Source organism: Agelaius phoeniceus, chromosome 1, assembly GCF_051311805.1.
Source record: "Agelaius phoeniceus isolate bAgePho1 chromosome 1, bAgePho1.hap1, whole genome shotgun sequence".
In the NCBI taxonomy this organism is placed as follows: Eukaryota; Metazoa; Chordata; class Aves; order Passeriformes; family Icteridae; genus Agelaius; species Agelaius phoeniceus.
In genome coordinates this window covers 131690574-131709557 of record NC_135265.1, presented here as the reverse complement: position 1 = coordinate 131709557, position 18984 = coordinate 131690574, and the positions used below count along the sequence as shown (strand labels likewise).

Below are 18984 nucleotides of genomic sequence, written 5' to 3'. Positions count from 1 at the left end.
GGCTGGGGGGGAAGCAAGAGAGGAGTCTTCATCCCCCTGTACACCCTCACCCTACAAAGCACTGACAGCAGTGCATCTCTGGGAGCCGGACTTCAGATGCGTGGGGTCACAAGGCAGCTGGCAGGAGACGATGTGGATTATCCCGGCACAAAGCACCTGTCTCGGAGCATCTGTACTCTGCTCAGCCGGCACTGCTCAGGGCGGGGTCAGGTGCGCAGGGATTGCCACGATCAGGCTTCCCCCCGAGAAACTCGGCCTCAGCCCGGGATCAGCAACAGAGGGGAGATTTCTTCCCTAGTCGCCTGCAGCGTGGGCAGGGACACTGCCATCGCTGCCCATGTAGCTGGACACTACTGCATGTGCGAGCACGAAAAGTGCACCCACCAAGAGCAGCAGCAGCGCAAGGTCAGCCCTCCCACCCCCGCCGCCCGAGGTGCCGCCGCTCACGATTTCCCCCCCGAAATGGCTGAAGGGATGTGTGAGGGGGTCGGGGTTCCCAGCAGGCGACTGAGGGGGTGGCGAGCGGCTGCAACACGCAGCTCCGCTCCCCTCACACCGAATTGCTCTGACTCTTGGTGTCCCCGTCTTTCCTGTTGTCAGTCTCGGCAGGGACCCTGCTCAGGCGCCACAGCGAGGACCCGCCGGTGCCATGGGCGGGCGGGATAGCGGCGCCCGCTGCCCCGGGCCCTTCCCGGCAGGGTGAGGGGGAGAGGGGCAGGGGCGGGCGACGCCCCTCGGCAGAAGGACCGCGGGTGCTCGGAGCCACTGCGGCCGTGGGTGGGCGTCCCCCGTCTCCCCTCGGGAGGTTGTGCCGCTCGGAGCCGGCGTGAAGCAGGATCGCGGCGGGGAGGAAACCCGAGTTTGCGGCGCCGCTGCCGCCGGTGCGCGGGGGCAAGAGCGAGCGGAGGCACCTCCGGCACACCGGCTCCGCCGGGCCGCCCCTCCGCAGCCCTGGTGGCCACCCACCCGGCCCGATCGCTGCCGGCGGGGTCGGGCCGGGGGTAGGTGGGAGCGGCGGGGGCGGGCGGCAGCCGCGGGGGTCGTCGCCATGACGAGCGGGCGTGCCGCCGCCTCCCGCCGCTGAGCGGGGCGGCCGCTGTCCCTTCAGCACCGCGCGGCCGGCGGGGCCGTCCTGCCCTGCCCTGCCCTGCCCTGCCCGGCACCGGCATTCCCCCGCTCCGGCATCCCCCGGCAGCAGCACCTCTCCGGCACCGGCATCCCCCGGCACCGGCATCCCCCAGCTCCGGCATCCCCCGGCAGCAGCACCACACCGGCACCGGCTTCCCCCGGCACCGGCAACCCCGGCAGCGAGGCGAGCCCTGGCGGCCCCCGCGGGCGGCGGCGATGGCGGGCGGGGGCCGGGGGCAGCAGGGCGCGCCGGCGGGGCGCCGCGGCCGCTGAGGCAGCAGGTAGGGCGGGCGCGGAGAGCCGCGGGGCCGGGCCGGGCGGGGCGGGCTCCCCGCGGGTCGGAGCGGAGCTCCGGCCCCTGAGGCGCGGCGTGGGACGGGACCCCGGGCTGCGGCGGGGGCTCCTTGTGTGGCGGGGCCGGGAGGGAATGAAAGGTCCGCGCGGCCCCGGTGGCACAAAGGCCGTGAGTAACGGGGGCTTGGTGGGAGCAACAGCCGCAGCCCAGGTGAAGGGCGAGGGGAGGGACAGGAGCCTGCCGCGGGAACAAAGGAGCCTCCCTCAAGGTCTTCATGGGGTGTGGGAGAAAAGAAAAGAGGGAAAAGGGGAGAAACGGGGGCAGAGGGAGAAAAAGGGAGGGAAAGTGAGTGAACAGAGAGAAAAGGGGGGCGAGGGAAAGGAGAGAAGGAGAGAGAGAGAGAAAAAGAAAAGAAAGAAGAGAAAAAGAAAAGAAAGAGGAGAAAAAGAAAAGAAAGAAAATGAAACATCAATAGGTGAACATGCTGTAGATTTGTTCATTTTGCCAACTTTCTGTGTAATTGTATCCTAGGTTTTCATTCCCTACCCACCTTTGGAAGGAGCTCACTATGACAGGGCAGAGTCTGAGGACATTATCTGAAGCGAATTTTGAAGACAATGAGATCAGCATCAACGTTGGAGGCTTTAAGAAAAAGATGAGATCCAACACATTATTAAGGTTCCCCGAGACCAGGCTGGGCAAATTGCTGAGCTGCCATTCAAAGGAGTCAATACTGGAGCTTTGTGATGACTATGATGACACCAAGAATGAATTTTATTTTGACAGGAACCCCGAGCTCTTTCCTTACGTGCTACATTTTTATAACACTGGCAAGCTCCATGTGATGGGTGAACTCTGTGTCTTTTCTTTCAGCCAGGAGATTGAATACTGGGGAATCAATGAATTCTTTATAGACTCCTGCTGCAGTTATAGCTACCATGGGAGGAAAATGGAGCCAGACCAAGAGAAATGGGAGGAACAAAGTGACCAGGAAAGTACGACATCTTCTTTTGATGAGATTTTGGCATTCTACAATGATGCCTCTAAATTTGACAAACAGCCCTTTGGAAACATCAGGAGGCAGCTCTGGCTTGCTTTGGATAATCCTGGGTACTCGGTTTTAAGCCGCATCTTCAGTGTCCTTTCCATAGTTGTGGTGTTGGGCTCCATTGTGACCATGTGCCTGAACAGCCTCCCAGACTTCCAGATTGTTGACAGCAACGGGAACACCGAGGAAGACCCTCGCTTTGAAATCGTGGAACATTTTGGTATTGCATGGTTCACTTTTGAACTGGTGGCAAGATTTGCAGTAGCTCCTGACTTTTTAAAATTTTTCAAGCATGCCCTGAATTTGATTGACCTAATGTCTATCCTTCCATTTTATATTACATTAATTGTCAACTTGGTGGTGGAAAGTAGTCCGACTTTAGCAAATTTAGGCAGAGTTGCACAAGTCCTGAGACTCATGAGGATTTTCCGCATATTAAAGCTTGCTAGACACTCCACTGGTCTCAGGTCTCTTGGAGCCACTCTGAAGTACAGCTACAGAGAGGTGGGGCTTCTTTTACTCTACCTCTCTGTTGGCATCTCCATTTTCTCAGTAGTGGCTTACACCATTGAGAAAGAAGACAATGAGGGGTTAGCCACCATCCCTGCCTGTTGGTGGTGGGCTACCGTTAGCATGACCACAGTTGGCTACGGGGACGTGGTGCCAGGGAGCACTGCTGGCAAGCTGACGGCCTCTGCATGCATCCTAGCTGGTATCCTAGTGGTAGTGCTTCCCATTACACTGATCTTTAATAAATTCTCCCACTTCTATAGGCGTCAGAAGCAGTTAGAGAGTGCCATGAGAAGCTGTGATTTTGGTGATGGCATGAAAGAAGTTCCATCTGTCAACTTGAGGGACTACTATGCTTATAAAGTTAAATCCCTTATGGCCAGTCTGACCAATATGAGCAGGAGTACCCCCAGTGAGCTGAGCCTGAATGATTCACTGCATTAGTGTACAAGTCTGACAGCAATTTGCATGAGAGCTATCAAGAGCTATGTTTATAAATGTTTTCCTATTTGTCTTTTTTTTTTCTAGAAGATAGTGTTGCTGACACTGCACTTTGCACTTGAGAAACTAAAGACATTTCTATTACAAGTTAACAGTTTGCACATTTTCATCCTGTTGCATAAGGGTACTAAATGCTGACTTTTCCATACAAATGTTACCACTTTCATGCCATTACTACTAGTGGTATAGTGATGATCTGTTGCTTTGTGCATTTTCTCATATGAGCAGAGAAATGAATGTACCCAAGTGGAATAAAAATTCTCAGCTGTGACATGAGTAATGAAAAAATCACCTATCACCTATACTGGTGTCTGTACTAGTATAAGACTTCCCATGCATTTTACAACAGTTTGAAACAGCCACCTGTGAGTCACTGACACGGGAACACTTCTACCTGTATTACTGACCAGTAATTCTGATCATCACTTGCCTGAAAACACCTCTGAGTTTGCTTATTCTTGAGTATGTGTGTTAAAATCTGTGTGTTCTTGTTCTAAAATGTTATGTATAATAATATTTTTCAGAATCTTCTGGGCATAGACCTTCCTCTGTTTCCAAGATTAGATCAATGCTGAGCCCTCTAAAAAAGGCCACCCCTCATTTTCAGATAGCTACATATTCAAAGACTACATTTCCACAAGTGAGTCTAGGAATGGAGGCCCATCTAGAGCTCTAGAATCCCATTTCCACAAGGGATCTGCTCACAGCTTGGTCCCAGTGCAGCTGCAAATGTGTTGTATCAGTGCATCAAAAAGGTTTTGAGATTAGACACATGAAGATGTGGGCTTTAAACAATTAGAAGCACCAATGAAAAACTTGGATTTGATTAATGAAGTGAAATATTCCCACATGAACAGTACAGGCAGCATTTTAGGAACTGACATTCATATACTGCAAAAAGACTAATTATAAAGATGCCATATGTGATGCTGAGATATAAAATCTAATTTTATCGATAAAGCTTGAAAGCAGGTGTTGATGACAGACAATTCCATTAAAATTTCTGCCAAGGAATCTCTAAGCAAAAAACCATTTTCACTCAGAAAGAAACTCTCAATTTACAGCTAAGGGAGAGTATAAGGGCCTAAGAAGGGAACAGATAAAGAGCTTAATACTGCACTATCTGTGGGTAGATCCTCCTACCCACTTCTGTGATGTAGTCAATTTTAATCCTTTCAAGGGCTGGCATGTACTTGTTTAAAAAAACAAAACAAAACACGAGAGAACAGATCATATGCGATTTCAAGAGTAATAATGAATCTGCATAGAGCTGGTTTTTGAGTGCTCAGTCTCCTCCCTTACGCAATTGTACGGAGATCAAACACTTGTAGTCAACAGGCAGAAGCCACTGCTGCCCTCTTTTTACATCTCTGCTAGAAAACAAACTACTGGCACTCAGTGGGCAGAACAGCATTTCTCTTCAGATCCTACTGCTTTTCCATCCCATTCATTACATATAATGTTCCAATTAATTTTTTTGTTAGTTTTACTTGTAAAGACTAGAGAGGTGCAGAAATTAAATTCAATCTAGTTAGAAGAAAAAATACTAAAGCTGAAATTGTCTTTTTGGAAGACTGTGTTTTTAAACCATGACAAAGGGTGGCTCAACCAACAAAATAAGGCAAATATGGTATGAATAGGTAATTGCCTTATTAAGGCTATTAGAGGTTGCAGCTTGGTCTGGATCCTTTGATGCCCTATCAGCTCCACTTAAAAAACAGAAAGCTGAGGATCACATTTCTGTTTGCCCAGTGATCTGTGACAGAATACACAGTGTGAAATAACTTACTCTCCCCCCCACCACCCTTTCTGTTGGACACCCTCCCCTCACATCAGTAGCTGATTTAGGCCATGAAGTGTGAGGGGAAAAGGTTATTTCCAACCTTACCAATTTTCAACACAGCCTGCACAAGTTATAAGTCAGTTGGCAAGCCATTGCTTGCTATCCCTGAGACTGAAAGTGTCATACACGTGGTCCTGAAGTTAGACCTAGATAACCTGAATTTGGTGACCAAACTTGAAACATTTTGCTAAGGTTTACACTTCTGCATAGGGCCGGTTCAATTCCATTTATGCAGACTCCCAGGCATAAATTCAGCATTGCTGTCCCCGATTCATACTGCGCATGTGTGAGCTGTGACACACCCACACCCAGCCACCTGGCACACGGAGCAGCGCGAGGTCACCCCTTGAACTGAAACACGGAGAAAGAAACAAGGGGAGGAAGAGGTGGGCATGGGCAGCACGTGCCCTCCAGTGGGGTTACATGCTGCAAGGGTTGCAAATTCTCTCACTGATGCAAAGGACACTGTAAACTCTGCTGGGTGGGGCCTTTGGAGAACTCAGCTCCAAGCAGTGGTTTTACCTGAATTTCATAAACAGTAGATTTACAGAGCTGAAAACCAGAGACTTTGAGAGCAGTTATTTGGTGAGACCTGTAGACTTGCCAAAGAGCCACAAATTCCCTCAGCTGTTGCTTGTTAAACATTGCAAAGGTTGGATTTAACTTTGCAACACATCATTTCAATAACCTATAGCTTATCTTATGTTCTAGATTTATTATTATTTGTAGGGCTGATGTTCCGTCATTTCTGCAAATATTGACTGGAACATGTTCAAATTGCATTTCACTAAAGAAAATGAAATACCCAAGGAATTCCAACTTTTATTGTACTGGTTGAAAGGAATTTTCATTATTGCATTTTTATATAAGTGCTTTTGATCAAAGACACTAAATAAATAAAGTACTGAAATTTAAGATGTTCTTATTATCATGGCAATTACTTTACACAGTGCACAGGAATTCCTTTCATAAACTTAACTGACCCCATGTTAAAAGTAGTCACATTTTTGCTCCCCCCTCCTCCTGAAGACCATTCCAGAGCTGTGCTGCTCTCCAAGGCTTGCACAACTTTTAGCACAATTTTATTAATGGCTGCTTTATACCAGTATTTTTTTTCTCTTTTGCCAACACTGTTCTTTAGCTTAAAAATTTCATTTTCCTCTTAGTGTATTTATAGACAGCAACCATATGGCCTTACATATGTATTTTCACAGGTTTATACCTCTCAAGCTTCCTTTTAGTTTTCTTTTTGCAAGTCCTGTTCTCCTGGCCACGCGAGGGGATGTAGCCCTTTTTTTGCATTACTCCTGCTTGGATTTATTAAGTTTGAGCATTGGACAGTACTGTACAGCAATTTTAATATTTGCTTATGATTAACAGAATTTTTTACTGAGCAGAATAATGATTTAAGAAACATTGCTGTCTTAGCTGCCCCCAAAATATCTAGGTAAGGAAGAACAGGGCACATCTTTCCTGCCATTTTATGAAGTAATGTCTATTCTAGGGCTCAGTGCAGTAAGTGCTGCAAAAACTTATCTCTCATTAAATAAAAGCTACAGGGAAATGTTTACATTACACTTTGAAGAAAAAATGCAATCTCTCCAAAGCTTCACAGGGGAGAAGAGACTTTTTGCACAGTCAGTACTTTTGCCAGACTTCCTCACTCACTGCTGTGTGAGAGCAGGGCATCTGCACTGCCACACACCACTGGGTCAGGACTGAAGGATGAGAGGACTCACTGACCACTTTCTCCAGAGCTGGTCAGGAATCTGCTCAGGATGGATGTGCAGTTTACTGAAGAACATTGCAGGAGCCTGTGCTCCTCCTGCCTGTGACAGTCACCTTTGTGGCACCAGTGAAAATGCCTACTCCCTTCCATCTGAGAGTTTTGTGTCTTTTAAATGAGAATTGTGGTAATATTTCAAATGAGGTAACTTGCTTTATTGCAAGGAATAAACTGTTAGAGAATCTGGATTTCTAGCACAAATCTAGGGTATTATAAGAGTCAGAGATGCCCTTGAGAAGCAAAATGTTACATTATGTTCCTGAGATATAAAATCTATATATAGATTGTGATTAAGCTTTTTATGTATGTTCAGATTTTGTATTATTGCCTGGTTTATTACTCATTTGCTTTCATCAGTTGCTAATTCTCTCTTTCCCTGCAGACTTTCCATTTTGAAAACAGACTGGTTTTTCCTTCCATGTTATATAGAGCATGGGCTACTTCACACTGCAAACTTAAAACCAAAAAACTTTGCATTTAGTTTTCCAAATTTAATACCTCCAGTATTTGTACCTTTTTGTATAGAACTTTACAAGACTGCAAGGAACTACTGTATCTGGTGCTCTTTGTACTGTGTGTCTTGTCCCAGTAGTGTGTAATGCACTAAATAACTCAGTTTTGTGCCACAAAATGGAAATTAAATGCATAAAAAATTATCTTTTACCAGAGATCTAGAACTGATTTAAGTTTCAGGACATTCTGAGTAAATATTATAATCAGAGAAGCCTGAGCCTCATTGTGCAAATAAGTTTTTTTAAACATGCACATCAGGCTCAATTTCTATTCTTAGAAATGCTCTTAATTGGTGGTTGTGGCGGGGAACCCACATTTTTCAGTTGAACAAACAGTACAAGCCTCTTGTTCTCTACCTGACAGATTAGGGACTAAACAACATACCACCAGCATTTGTAGGCACTAAATCAACTTGACACGACCTTTCATCTCTTCCAAAATAACCCCCATCCCTAGAGGCCCCAGCTGTGCACATATAAGCAGCAGAAAGCCCCTGGAGTAACTGCTCCTGCTGTGCTGGTTATCCATTTCCTCCCACAATACTCCTGACTTTAATCTACCTTTGATGGTGCTTTCAAACAACATTCAACCCAAGGCACCAGTCATATCCCTTGGTGAGGTGTTGTGCCAGAACTGTTCTTTTCTCATTATGTTATTCTTATTTTCTTTTCCAATTTATGCACCTGGCTTCCCATTAAGTTACATCAGAAATTAATTTGATCTCCTGTAACTAACTTTCAAGTTGCACACTATTCAGACAGGATAAAAGAATGTTCCCATCTGATTTCTGAAGCATTTTTTACTGATTCTGCCTTTTTACTGAAAAAAAAAAAATCGCTTCTCATCTGAGAATAATTTACAGGGTTAAAAATAGAGCAATGGGTAATACATTATTCAAAGCAACAGTTCTACAGAGCAATCATTGAAGCTGCTAAGAAACATAACTCTCATTAAAAATTGTGGATCTCTTCACCCCTCAGATATAAAATTATGGGTTGTCAAGTGGAGGAAGCAACCTCCAAACAGTCTAGAAAGTGTTTCCCAAGATCACATGACATTGCTGGCAAAGGTCTGGCTCTGGAATTTATTTGCCCTGCTGGAAATGAGGATGGAGAACCATCTCGCAGGTGTTGGGACTCACGCTGACCTCCCACTGCAGAAATTTGTTTGCCTGACATCGCCTCACCCTTTACACACAACCCTAAATCATGTAAGTCCTCACTTGGATAAACACATGAATTTGCCATAAGAGGCAGTGGCACAAATCCAGCATTTCAGCTTCACAGAAGTGCAAAGAAACATCAGCACCTCCCACTCTTGCTTTTTTTTTTTAAGGGTACTAATGGGCTCTGGCTTCTCACAAATCCCTGTTCAGATATAAACAGGGCTAAGTTTTTCAGGAATTGGACAGAGTGCTATAAATCTGACAATTCCTTCTATAGATCTAAAGCAGCCTAAGAGCTGTCCATTTTCAGATGCACGGTCCAACATCTGCTTGTGGATGTGCAGATGTTCTGTGTGGTGAAAAAGTCTGTGTACCTTTGAGCAGACAATTCCACTGATGACGCTGTTGACTTTCAAAGAAAACTCTTCATCTTACTTGGAAGATGAGTGGTACTCACATAGCAGCTCAGTTTCCTTGCCAGCAGCTGCTGTGCTGCCCATCCCAAGCCCTGTACCTCCTGCTTCACCCTCTCTGTCTGCCACAGCCTGATGTGGCTATTCCTGCAGCCTCCATGACATATGAGAAAAAGTGATGTGCTGGGGTTATAACACAGCCAAATGGGGCTTTGGAGTTCCTGAATTAGGAACATCATCCCCACTAACTTTCAGTAGAAATTATCCTTTCAAATTACTATGCTGTTTTTGAAATTCATGTTCCATCCCATTCTAGGAAATGTTCTGAATACTGACACCCTACCATAGCCCCCTTAAGGAACATCCATTTGATTACCATTAGGTAAATTCTAATTTATTTCCATTGTATCAGTGCCTAGGCATGTCAGACTATGAGCTAGCACCTCCCTGTGTTAGGTTTTCCAAGTATGGCAGAAGAGAAAATTGTGGTTAACTTTTGGGAAAAATCTACTCTCTACGTTATTTCATTCTTCTTTCCATACCAAGGTACACCTTCCTACTGCCACAGTTAGCATGATCATTTTTTAACATTTTGATCTCTTCCTATTGAGGGAAGAAGCCTTGGATGCATTTTTCTTTGGCGAGCTGGTTCTCAGCATTCCCTGTGGGAGCATGCTCTGAAGAAGACAGCTGAAAGCAGGGAAGAGGTGATGCCACTTGCAAGCACCTTCCAGAAGAGGGGCTTATCCCCATCCTACTCCCCTTATGTGTCTCCCCCTCTCTTGCAGGGTCATCTGAGAGGCAAGGCAGGCCCCACAACAGGGACCTCTCAACCAGCCAAAGTCAGGATGCAGCTCCTTCTCCAATCCTTCCTTCCTCAGCCTGGCAAGTGAACTACCAGGTCTGGAGGTTGATTTTTGCAAGGGACATCTCAGCTGCAGTACTGGAAATGCTTTATAATTAGAGGGAAATTTTGCTTATTCTTTTGATGGCAAAAATGCTTGGGCCTTCCTTATACATTGGTGAGGGCAGCCCCACTCCTGGCTCTCAAATTCCCCAGACTGGAACTGTACTGGTGCTCTCTCCAGTGCTACCAGTGCACTGCTGGAGAACACAAAGGATTCTGCCTCATGTGAGGCAGAGTAACACAGCACCGGCCCATCCACCAGTACACAAAAATACAAATATGCTTCCTCACACTCAGCAGGAGCCCCAGAGCACCAAAACAATTTAACATGCTGGGAAAGGAACAGAGGTGACAGGTGCATTTGATTTCCTTGGGAATCCCTTTAGATTCAGAGAAAGGTCAGTCTATACATACCAAGAATACAGAAGAAAAAGTCTTTGCTAGACAGTTAATGATACCTGAAACAAAACACCTGACAATTTTCCATCCTGAGAAAGCAGTATTATAAAGCAAAGTGCATCTTTTCATCTTGCCAGAGAAGATGAGAAGAAAGCCATAGGGAATGAAAAGTTAGTCTGTTTCAGTTCTGGGCTTTTAAAATAAAGCATTAATACAATGCAGCCCAGAAAAGAACAAACCTGAAGGGAAAACAAAGCTGCAACTGAACAGTGTTTCAATTCTTTCCTTGCAAAATGCACAGGGCAGTCATGTCTTGCATGGTCTCATTTAGAGATCTGGACCAAAAGTCAGAGCCCCCCTTCCAAAAGTTTCACCTTCAAATTTCTAAGCACAGCCAGGGGTGTTAGACATATCCTCACCTGGGTCAGCAGCATGGCACTCCAAACATGAGGTTGGCAGCTTGACAATACCGGGGAGGTAAGGCCATGCAGGTTCTGTCACTTGCTGTGATGAGGGAACACAGCAGCTGCCCATTCAGCCCTCGATCCACTGAGCAGGACAGAAGCTGGAAGACAGCTCAGAAATGCAGCACTAGTTCTTCTAAAAAAGCCTGAATGGTTACTCCTCATTCGAGAGCAAAGAGCTGAACTAAACAGTTCACATTAGTCAAACACTGTGCAAATAAGACTTTATCCTACTCTAGCTGAAAGATAGGACCAAACTGTTGAGGTTTTTGTGGAGGCAGTAACTGAAGACAAGTGCTATGAGATGTATAAACTTATGTCAGTTGATGGACTGAATAAATCAACACTAACTACACTTAAAAGGCTTCAAAATTATACCTATTCTTGGAATAAATTTGCATTAAAATTTGGGATGCAGGACTACTGTATTGCTGGTCCTATAATCCTAGACATCCTCAATTCCTTACTTTAATAATTACATATTTGGGGCTGTTTAAACATCTGCTTGTCAACAAAATTATAATTACACTAACTAGGAGAAACAGGCTTCTTGGGTTTGTTGAATCTAATAGAACACTGTTGCTATTGATTTTATCCACATTACATTGTGGAATGTAAACAGCCTCAAAAACAAATCTATTTTTATAAAAGCTGAGCAATCAGTGGTGGATGTGTTTCCTTAGCAGGAGAGAAACCCACATACCTATAGTGGGTTACCAAATTGCTTTTGGTGGTTTTAGAGTTTCTGATGGAATGAGAGACTCTTAGAATGAGTCAGAGAAATATTTCAGTTGTATTTATTGAAAATTTATTGAAATACTGAACCAGTACTCATCACATCAGAGAATTCTGTAAACTTTCTGAGGTAAATCGGATTTGGACTAAGCAATTGTATGTGCATATAAATTGGTGCAGTGCTGAACATTAATACAGTCACCCCATTATCTTCTGAACAGTCTCAAGTCCATTTTCTGTAAAGATCAACAAACAGGAAAAGCAAACCAAAATTTCTTCTGGATTTCAGGAAAAGTTATTTTATTAATTGTAATTACAAGTGAAGCATTTGACTTGTTTCTGCATTTTTAATACAAAACATTTCGAAAAATTCTAGTCTTTCAGCAGGAAAAAATGGTATATGACAAATAAATACGACTTACCTAGACTGAAATAACAGCTGCACTTTTAAAAGAATCTCATGCTTTTGGATATGGTTGCTATGAAAAATGGTACTACCACTTAATCCTTCCTCAAATAATCTCTGACCTCCATAATCTCTGGACTATGACACCTGTTTTCATGTGCGATGAGAGATCAAAAGGACACCTCTTGCTGTTAAGCCCATATACCCCACTGTACTGCAATAAAAATGAAATATCAATTGATGCATCACACAAGAGGTTTAGTGTCATATAAATCAACTCAAAAGCTTTTGGTATTCCTCTTTGATGTATTTGCTGCAAGGCTTTTTTTAACAGCAACCATGCAGGCCTTGGGAGCCAGGAGGAGTGCAAAGCAGCAGAAAGATCTGAATAGGGGAAAAGAAATAGTGCTAGAAACATCTGAGGGCCACAGCCACCTTCCCATGCATCAATCCTTCCAGTGACACCGAGGGAATGAAAGGAGGAATGTGGGGGTAGGGTGCTTGTTTCTGGGCACACCTGTATTCAGCAAAGGAACAGCTGTGGGAATTATCCTGGTCAGCTCCAAATACTGTCCAGAGGAGCAAAACAGGACTGGGAGGGCTGAGCTTTTCTCTGGGAGAAGCTAGGGAGAGATACTGCAATATCTGTCCTCAGAAGAAATATCCACAAGGAGAGAAAACCAGTTTTTAGTAAACAACATGTGGCTTAATTAATTTGACAGAGGAAAATATAAGCAGGTACATTAGCATGTGGCCATGTATATTTACAAATTTCATTTCTGTAGCTGTGATACCTAAAGAAAAAATTTTTAAGGATGCTGGGGTTTGCAGTGCCATGGTAAATGGTGAATGCCATTAATGTTTCCCCCCATTGTGACAGACAGAAAATCTGTATTTGAGCCCAGAATCAGATTACAGTTTAATTCCTTCCAGTGTCTTCTTGCTGCCTGGGCAGCTCCCTACTTAGTGCCCAGTTTATCCCCTCTGAATTTTCTGTGGCCTTTAGAAAGGCCTGTTTGCACCAAACAAGTACCAGCACCAGGCAATTTGCCAACAGCACGTGAAAAATTCCTGCTCCCACCATCACTTGTGGCAAAGCTAAAGCCAGCACCCACAGTAGGAACTTGGGAGGCTGAGGAATAGTGCTGATGCACTAAGAAAGGTCCTGGCACAGGGCATGGAGAGGTTGTTAGCTGAACTCTTCCACTGCACTGAGATCACTTCCTAAATATTTTTTGTACATCAATAAAAAATAGACACAAGGAACTTTATCTTTCCCAAGGGTCACGGGCCATGCTGCAGTCCAGCCAACCAAGTAAAGCAGCATCAAAAGCTGTTTGCCACCACAGCATGGCTTTGTCCCTGAGGTAACAGCTGGCTCCTCCAAGGCTTCCCAGAGCACAGGCCTTGATTTGAGCTCAGTGCTGCCCTGCTGGGGACCAACAGCTTCCAGTGTCACCCTGCTCTCAGAGCAGAGCGGGGCTCCCTGCCCTGGGTTGGTTCCTGGCGCTCTGCAGGATTCCCAGTGCCTGCAGCACGGCCCAGCAGGGAGAGGAGCAGGGGGACAGCAGCGGCTTCCAGCAGGGCACAACACTTACAGGACATCCTGAGCAGGGGCACAGCTCATCCAGCCCTCCAATAAAACCATCCCCATCCATGTCTGCCCAGAGCTCAAGCATGCAAAGTCTCTCCATGCACAGACAAATGATTGCCATCAGAAGCCTCTGTAACCCCAAAGAAAGGAGGAGAAAATGCCCCCATTTTGGTGACTTTGATTAGGTTCTTTTTCATTTTTATTTACTTGGCATTGTTATGGTATGTTTCCATTTATATAAAGCTTAAAAAAAATTAAAACTTCTATCTTTAAGCAGAAACAGGATGAATAAAACATGAACATCGAAGACAATAAACATTAATGGAAGAAAATCAGATGTGAAACATCAACACAGAGCAGTAAGTTGTACAGATGACTACCTGATTTGCTTTTTTCAGCCAACACATTTTTCCTCACATCCACAGTTAGCCTCATAAGCCACCTGGCCAGCTGCAGATGCCATATTCTTTTTCTTCTCTCCCCAAAGAAAACTTTTAAAAATTGTTTCTTTCACATTGTTTCTGTGACAAATACTACTCTTCTCCAATGCAGACGACTCTCTGAAGGCCTAGTGAAATGAAGTGTGAATCTGTCCTGAGGACTGTGTAGCAAATAATGGAAAAAAATATAAAGCATCTGTTGGTCTGGGACTAACAATTATTCTGAAAGATTTGCTCAGAATCTGAACATCCCATCCTTTCAAAGAAAGGAAAAACAGGACAGCTGAGACTTCAGTGATCTTTGAATAGAAAAAGAGAATAAAAGCTCTTGCTGACATTTGCATGTGCCCACTATGTCCAAAGGACACTTGGCTCAGGGGATGCTCCTAAAAAGTAATGCCCACATCCATTTTCCTGAGCAGGAGGAAGAGAAGGAGGAAAATATGGGGAATTTTCACATATGCTTTATAAACGCTAACAAATTAAACCAAATCAAAATGGATTAGAGCACACCATGTAAAAGATAGGCCCTTTCCAGAATGAATGCACTGAACAAAGAGGAGAAACACATTTTGTGAAAAAGTATTTCACAAATGCAACTTAATAACTTCACACTAAGTCATCAATGTAATTAGGCTTTCTCCAAAAAGCTTAAGCTATTAATTGGCTTATTAATATCCATTTGGCACAACACAATCATGAGAAACAACATGGGCTATGCAGGATGTGTCCAAGGCTTTCATTGTCAATAGTGGATATAACACTGCTGCATCACAGCCTGGCATGGAAATATCCCACAGCAAATTTCCCAGCCAGCTGCATGACACAGCCTCAAATTGCACCAGGGCAGGTCTTAATTTGGTATTGGGAAAAAATTCTTCACTGAAAAGATTGTCAGGCACTGGAACAGGCTGCCCAGGGAAGTGGTGGTGTCACTATCCCTGGAGGTATTGAAGACATGTGGATGCTGCACTTAGGGCCATGGTTTAGTGTGGGGTTTGCAGTGCTGGGTTCACACTGGACTCAATAATCTTAGATCTATTTCAAGCTAAATTATTTAACATGCATCACTGCCTTTGGAAACACAGAAAGAAATGTCACTGTAAACTGGACTCCAATTTAAGAATTTTCACGTATTTAAGAATGCAAAGAAATAAAGACTTTCTTACTTCATGAGGTCTTTCTGATGAGCTTTATAACCAGGTATACACTTAAGAAAAAGTAACCCTCATCATACCACACTGATAGAGCCATATGCAGAGCAAGTGCTTCACAGAAGTTGTACAGTACACATTCTGCTTGGAAGCACCAGTGCCTTTCTGTGGTGAGTCAGGCTATCTCATGTACCTGGGCAGGGATTCACTCACCATGAGCCGTATTTATATCTGAAAATTGAACACACTGAATGGAGAAGCAGCCCAAAGCCACTGTGCATGCTCATCAAAATACACTGTGCAATGCAGACAAGCTATTTTTTGCTGTAAATAAGTAGTAAATAATTACAATATCCAATAAATGTCAGATTAATTCAGATTAGCAGCAAATTTTTGTGACTTCAAACATACCGTGGTTCACTAAGGAGCATCAGTCATGAGTTCCTTTTACTGAAATGCATTTGTGGGCAAGTTATTAAGAGAATAATTTGAAAAAATCAGAAGAAACAGGCAATGGAATTATACTCCAGACATTAAATGCAGCCGCTTTTCTACTCAAGTCTATCCATTGCCTACTGGTTTTCTAGTATCATGAGAACAACAAAGGAACAACTCACACCCCTTATGTCCACTAGCACCTCCAAGTTTAAGAAGACAGCCAAGATATTTGGGTGATGCTCAGCTGTCTCAGAATTAGGCCTTCAGCAACATCCGATTGCAGAGAGAAGACTTCCACAGAGTACTGAGGATTTCTGGCCTGATCCATTTCCATGGGATCCTCAGACTTCTAATTCTTGCAGCACTGTTGTGATCTGGAAAAATCCTTTCCAGAGCTGACTTTGAGAGACGTGGGTTTCTGTGCTCACAGTGTTACAGAAAGGAAACAAAACATGAGGGATGACTACGGAAATGAACATTAATGATTATTATTAAGATCATTTTGCTTCAGTTAGAATGAACAAGTCAACAATTATACAGGAAAAATTAGCTTTTATTAAAAATGTTTAGTAATAAGCAATGATTTTCCAAAATTGTTTTAACTTACTAAACCTAAACATACAAAGTCAGAAGCAAACAAGAAATTGCTTGGTTAAAATCTTATTGAAGGTTAACTTGTCAGTAGTTCTATTAGATTTCCTGCAAGCCTTGCTTTTAAAATATCTTATTTATTGTTCTATTGGTTTTCTTTTACAGAGATGCTCATCCTCCAGTAGAGATGTGTAGTCAACAACATGGATGATTTGATTCATTTATATAAACAGAGGAAAGAAAAAATGAGTTGCATCCATCTCTGAGTACAATGTCGATGCTTGCAGAGGATTCAGAGGTCCACATGCCGGCTGCTGAAGCCCAAGGCAGCTCTTACACTGACTGCAGTTTGCACCATACCAGAATGGCAACATACCAATTTCATAGTAATTTATGAAAGTATTCTTTGGTCACAAACATCCTGTACCTACCCAGTTTACAGTGCATCAGATGCTACTTTTCACCCTTTTCAGTAGCTTGTTTTATTTGTTTTATTCATTCCATTCAGATTTTCCTCATACATGTATATTCCATTTCTGTGTGCATGCATGTGCACAAAGTCTGAGTTGTTTCTATGTGGACACATCAGGATAGAAAAAAAGGATGTCATTTACCTTCTGATAGCTATCAGATGTCAGACTGCAACAGCTCTAGTCTAAAACAGCCTTTTATTGGAGTCCCCACAGGATACACAGTTCATCTTTAGGGTACCACATTACTGAAGTTTTCAAAATACACAAAATAAGAAATTTGTGATCCTTTTATATTATTGTCTATTAGACTGTAAAGCCACATCACTCAAACTCAAAGTCTTATTTTTGGTGTGAAAAGTTTAAGATTGAGTAAGGGAAAATCTAGCTGCTGAGACTGCAAGTAAGAGTGTCTAGACAATGATACTTTGCTTAAAAGGCACACCAAGAAAAGGCAAGCTAGGTTCCTCTCCTGATGGTTTAAACCTGTTCTATATTTTCTCTTTTATATATATAGATATGAATATATATGTGTGTATATCTACACAAATCAATGTATGAACACACACCTTTGAGCTTTTGAGAACAGAAAGTTCAAGAAGTAGAAATTACTTTAAATAAATAAGAACCATAGTAATAGGGGGAAGTTGGTGCTGTTATTTTTTTCCTGCATTATGATTATAATCTAATGACACAGTGATATGTTTATACCATTTTTTACTTTACATCATTTAGTTGTATAAATGTGAGGCGTAGGACTACCAGGTGCATTTTATCTTGCCTAAAGTAATTTTTATGGATCTTCTGTGTTCTTACATTTTCACAAGGAATGGTCACTGCTCTAAGAAGTATGAAGAGAGTTGAGGATAAGGACGTTCTAATAATCACAATTAAGATTTATTTGCCTCTAGGGTTTACATGTCAGAGCATGGTGTGCATGCAAACACACAGAGAATGACAAGGACAGCGACGGCTGTATACGGCTCAAACCCAAGTACTGGTACCAGCATGGCTGCAGAATGCTGATCCTCTAAGAACTTTTTGTTTCCATTGGCATAAGCTTTGTGACATAATGCATCATTTCCAAAATTGGCACTATTCCATCTAAATGGTCCACATATGTTGACAATTAATGTTAAGAGGTATGAGATGATTACTAACTTCCAGAAAACATTTAACAGAAGATGCCCATACAGTAGTCACCATTAAAAGTTTAAGAGCCGAAGGCTGAATGTAAAGATCTTTTCAGCTGTATTGTTTAAAGAAGTATGACTACCACAGTGAAGTTATTTACATACAAGGCAATGATAGTAAAGATTTCAATACAGAACACAGCAGATTGTTTAGAGAGTGGATCACATTTTCTGCGAAGTCTGAAATATATCTTACAACGTTGTAAATTCTACCAATAGATATTCCACAACATAAACCAGACAAGAACTTATAAAAAGCTATTAAGAGCTTGGTCCTGCATTTCTGAGTCCCCAAAATCTACCAACAGAAGACTATAGGAATTTTGAATGTTTAGCAATTGCAGGACAAACCCCCAGAAAACTATTAAATGTTGCTTCTTTTCTGTACTTATTAAATATAAGTATTCAATTTATTTTCTTTGGTTTTTAAATTACTATCCCTTTGTAGCTACAATATGAAAACAAACAAACCCCAAAGCACTAATAATTCCCCTCTCCCCTCAAAACAGTGATTAAAAAAACCCCAAATTAAACAAAAAACATATCCAGAAAGTGTAGCTGTTACTTCATTATAAAACTACCGTGCAAAATAGAGGTTTATACTGGTCAGAATTGCAATAGCAATTGGAAGTTTACACTTAAGGAGTGACTGTAAGTATTGCTTCTCCTGAATAACAAAAATTAAAACTGATTAGGCACTTGTTTTCTTGTTTAATGACAGCTCACTTAGTGTGCGTACAAATGACAGAAATCCTCTCTCAAAGAATGCTCTGTAGTGTAACAACTGTACTGTACAACAGTCCCTGATTCAGGAGAGCAAAAAAACATGTGCCTATTACTTATTTTATTCCTAAATTTTACTGCTATGAGTGGACTGGATACATGTTCAAGTGCTGTCCTGAATCAGGATATGTGTTGAATTTGGAGTTTTAAAAGATATTACAGTGGTGAGCAGCTTTTCATTATACTACAATAGCAAGTTTATCTAATT

At 43.0% G+C, this 18984-nt stretch overlaps 1 protein-coding gene across 3 annotated transcripts; it reads left to right on the top strand.

Moving 5' to 3' along the window:
- Positions 1–381: 381 nt before the first annotated feature.
- Positions 382–7774, top strand: KCNS2 (potassium voltage-gated channel modifier subfamily S member 2). 3 transcript variants are annotated; one of them, XM_077187601.1, is made up of 2 exons: positions 382–405; positions 1955–7774. In XM_077187601.1, the coding sequence occupies exon 2, from the start codon at positions 1992–1994 to the stop codon at positions 3423–3425; it is 1434 nt and encodes a 477-aa protein (XP_077043716.1). In that variant the 5' UTR covers positions 382–405; positions 1955–1991; the 3' UTR covers positions 3426–7774. The 3 variants fall into 3 exon arrangements, with proteins under 3 accessions (XP_077043716.1, XP_054492311.1, XP_077043708.1); XM_054636336.2 differs by lacking the exon at positions 382–405 and adding an exon at positions 1271–1409; XM_077187593.1 differs by lacking the exon at positions 382–405 and adding an exon at positions 1443–1591.
- The last annotated feature ends 11210 nt before the right edge of the window (positions 7775–18984 follow it).

Coding starts and splice junctions, on each gene's coding strand:
- KCNS2 (XM_077187601.1), top strand. CDS start 1,992: ATGACAGGGCAGAGTCTGAGGACATTATCTGAAGCGAATTTTGAAGAC.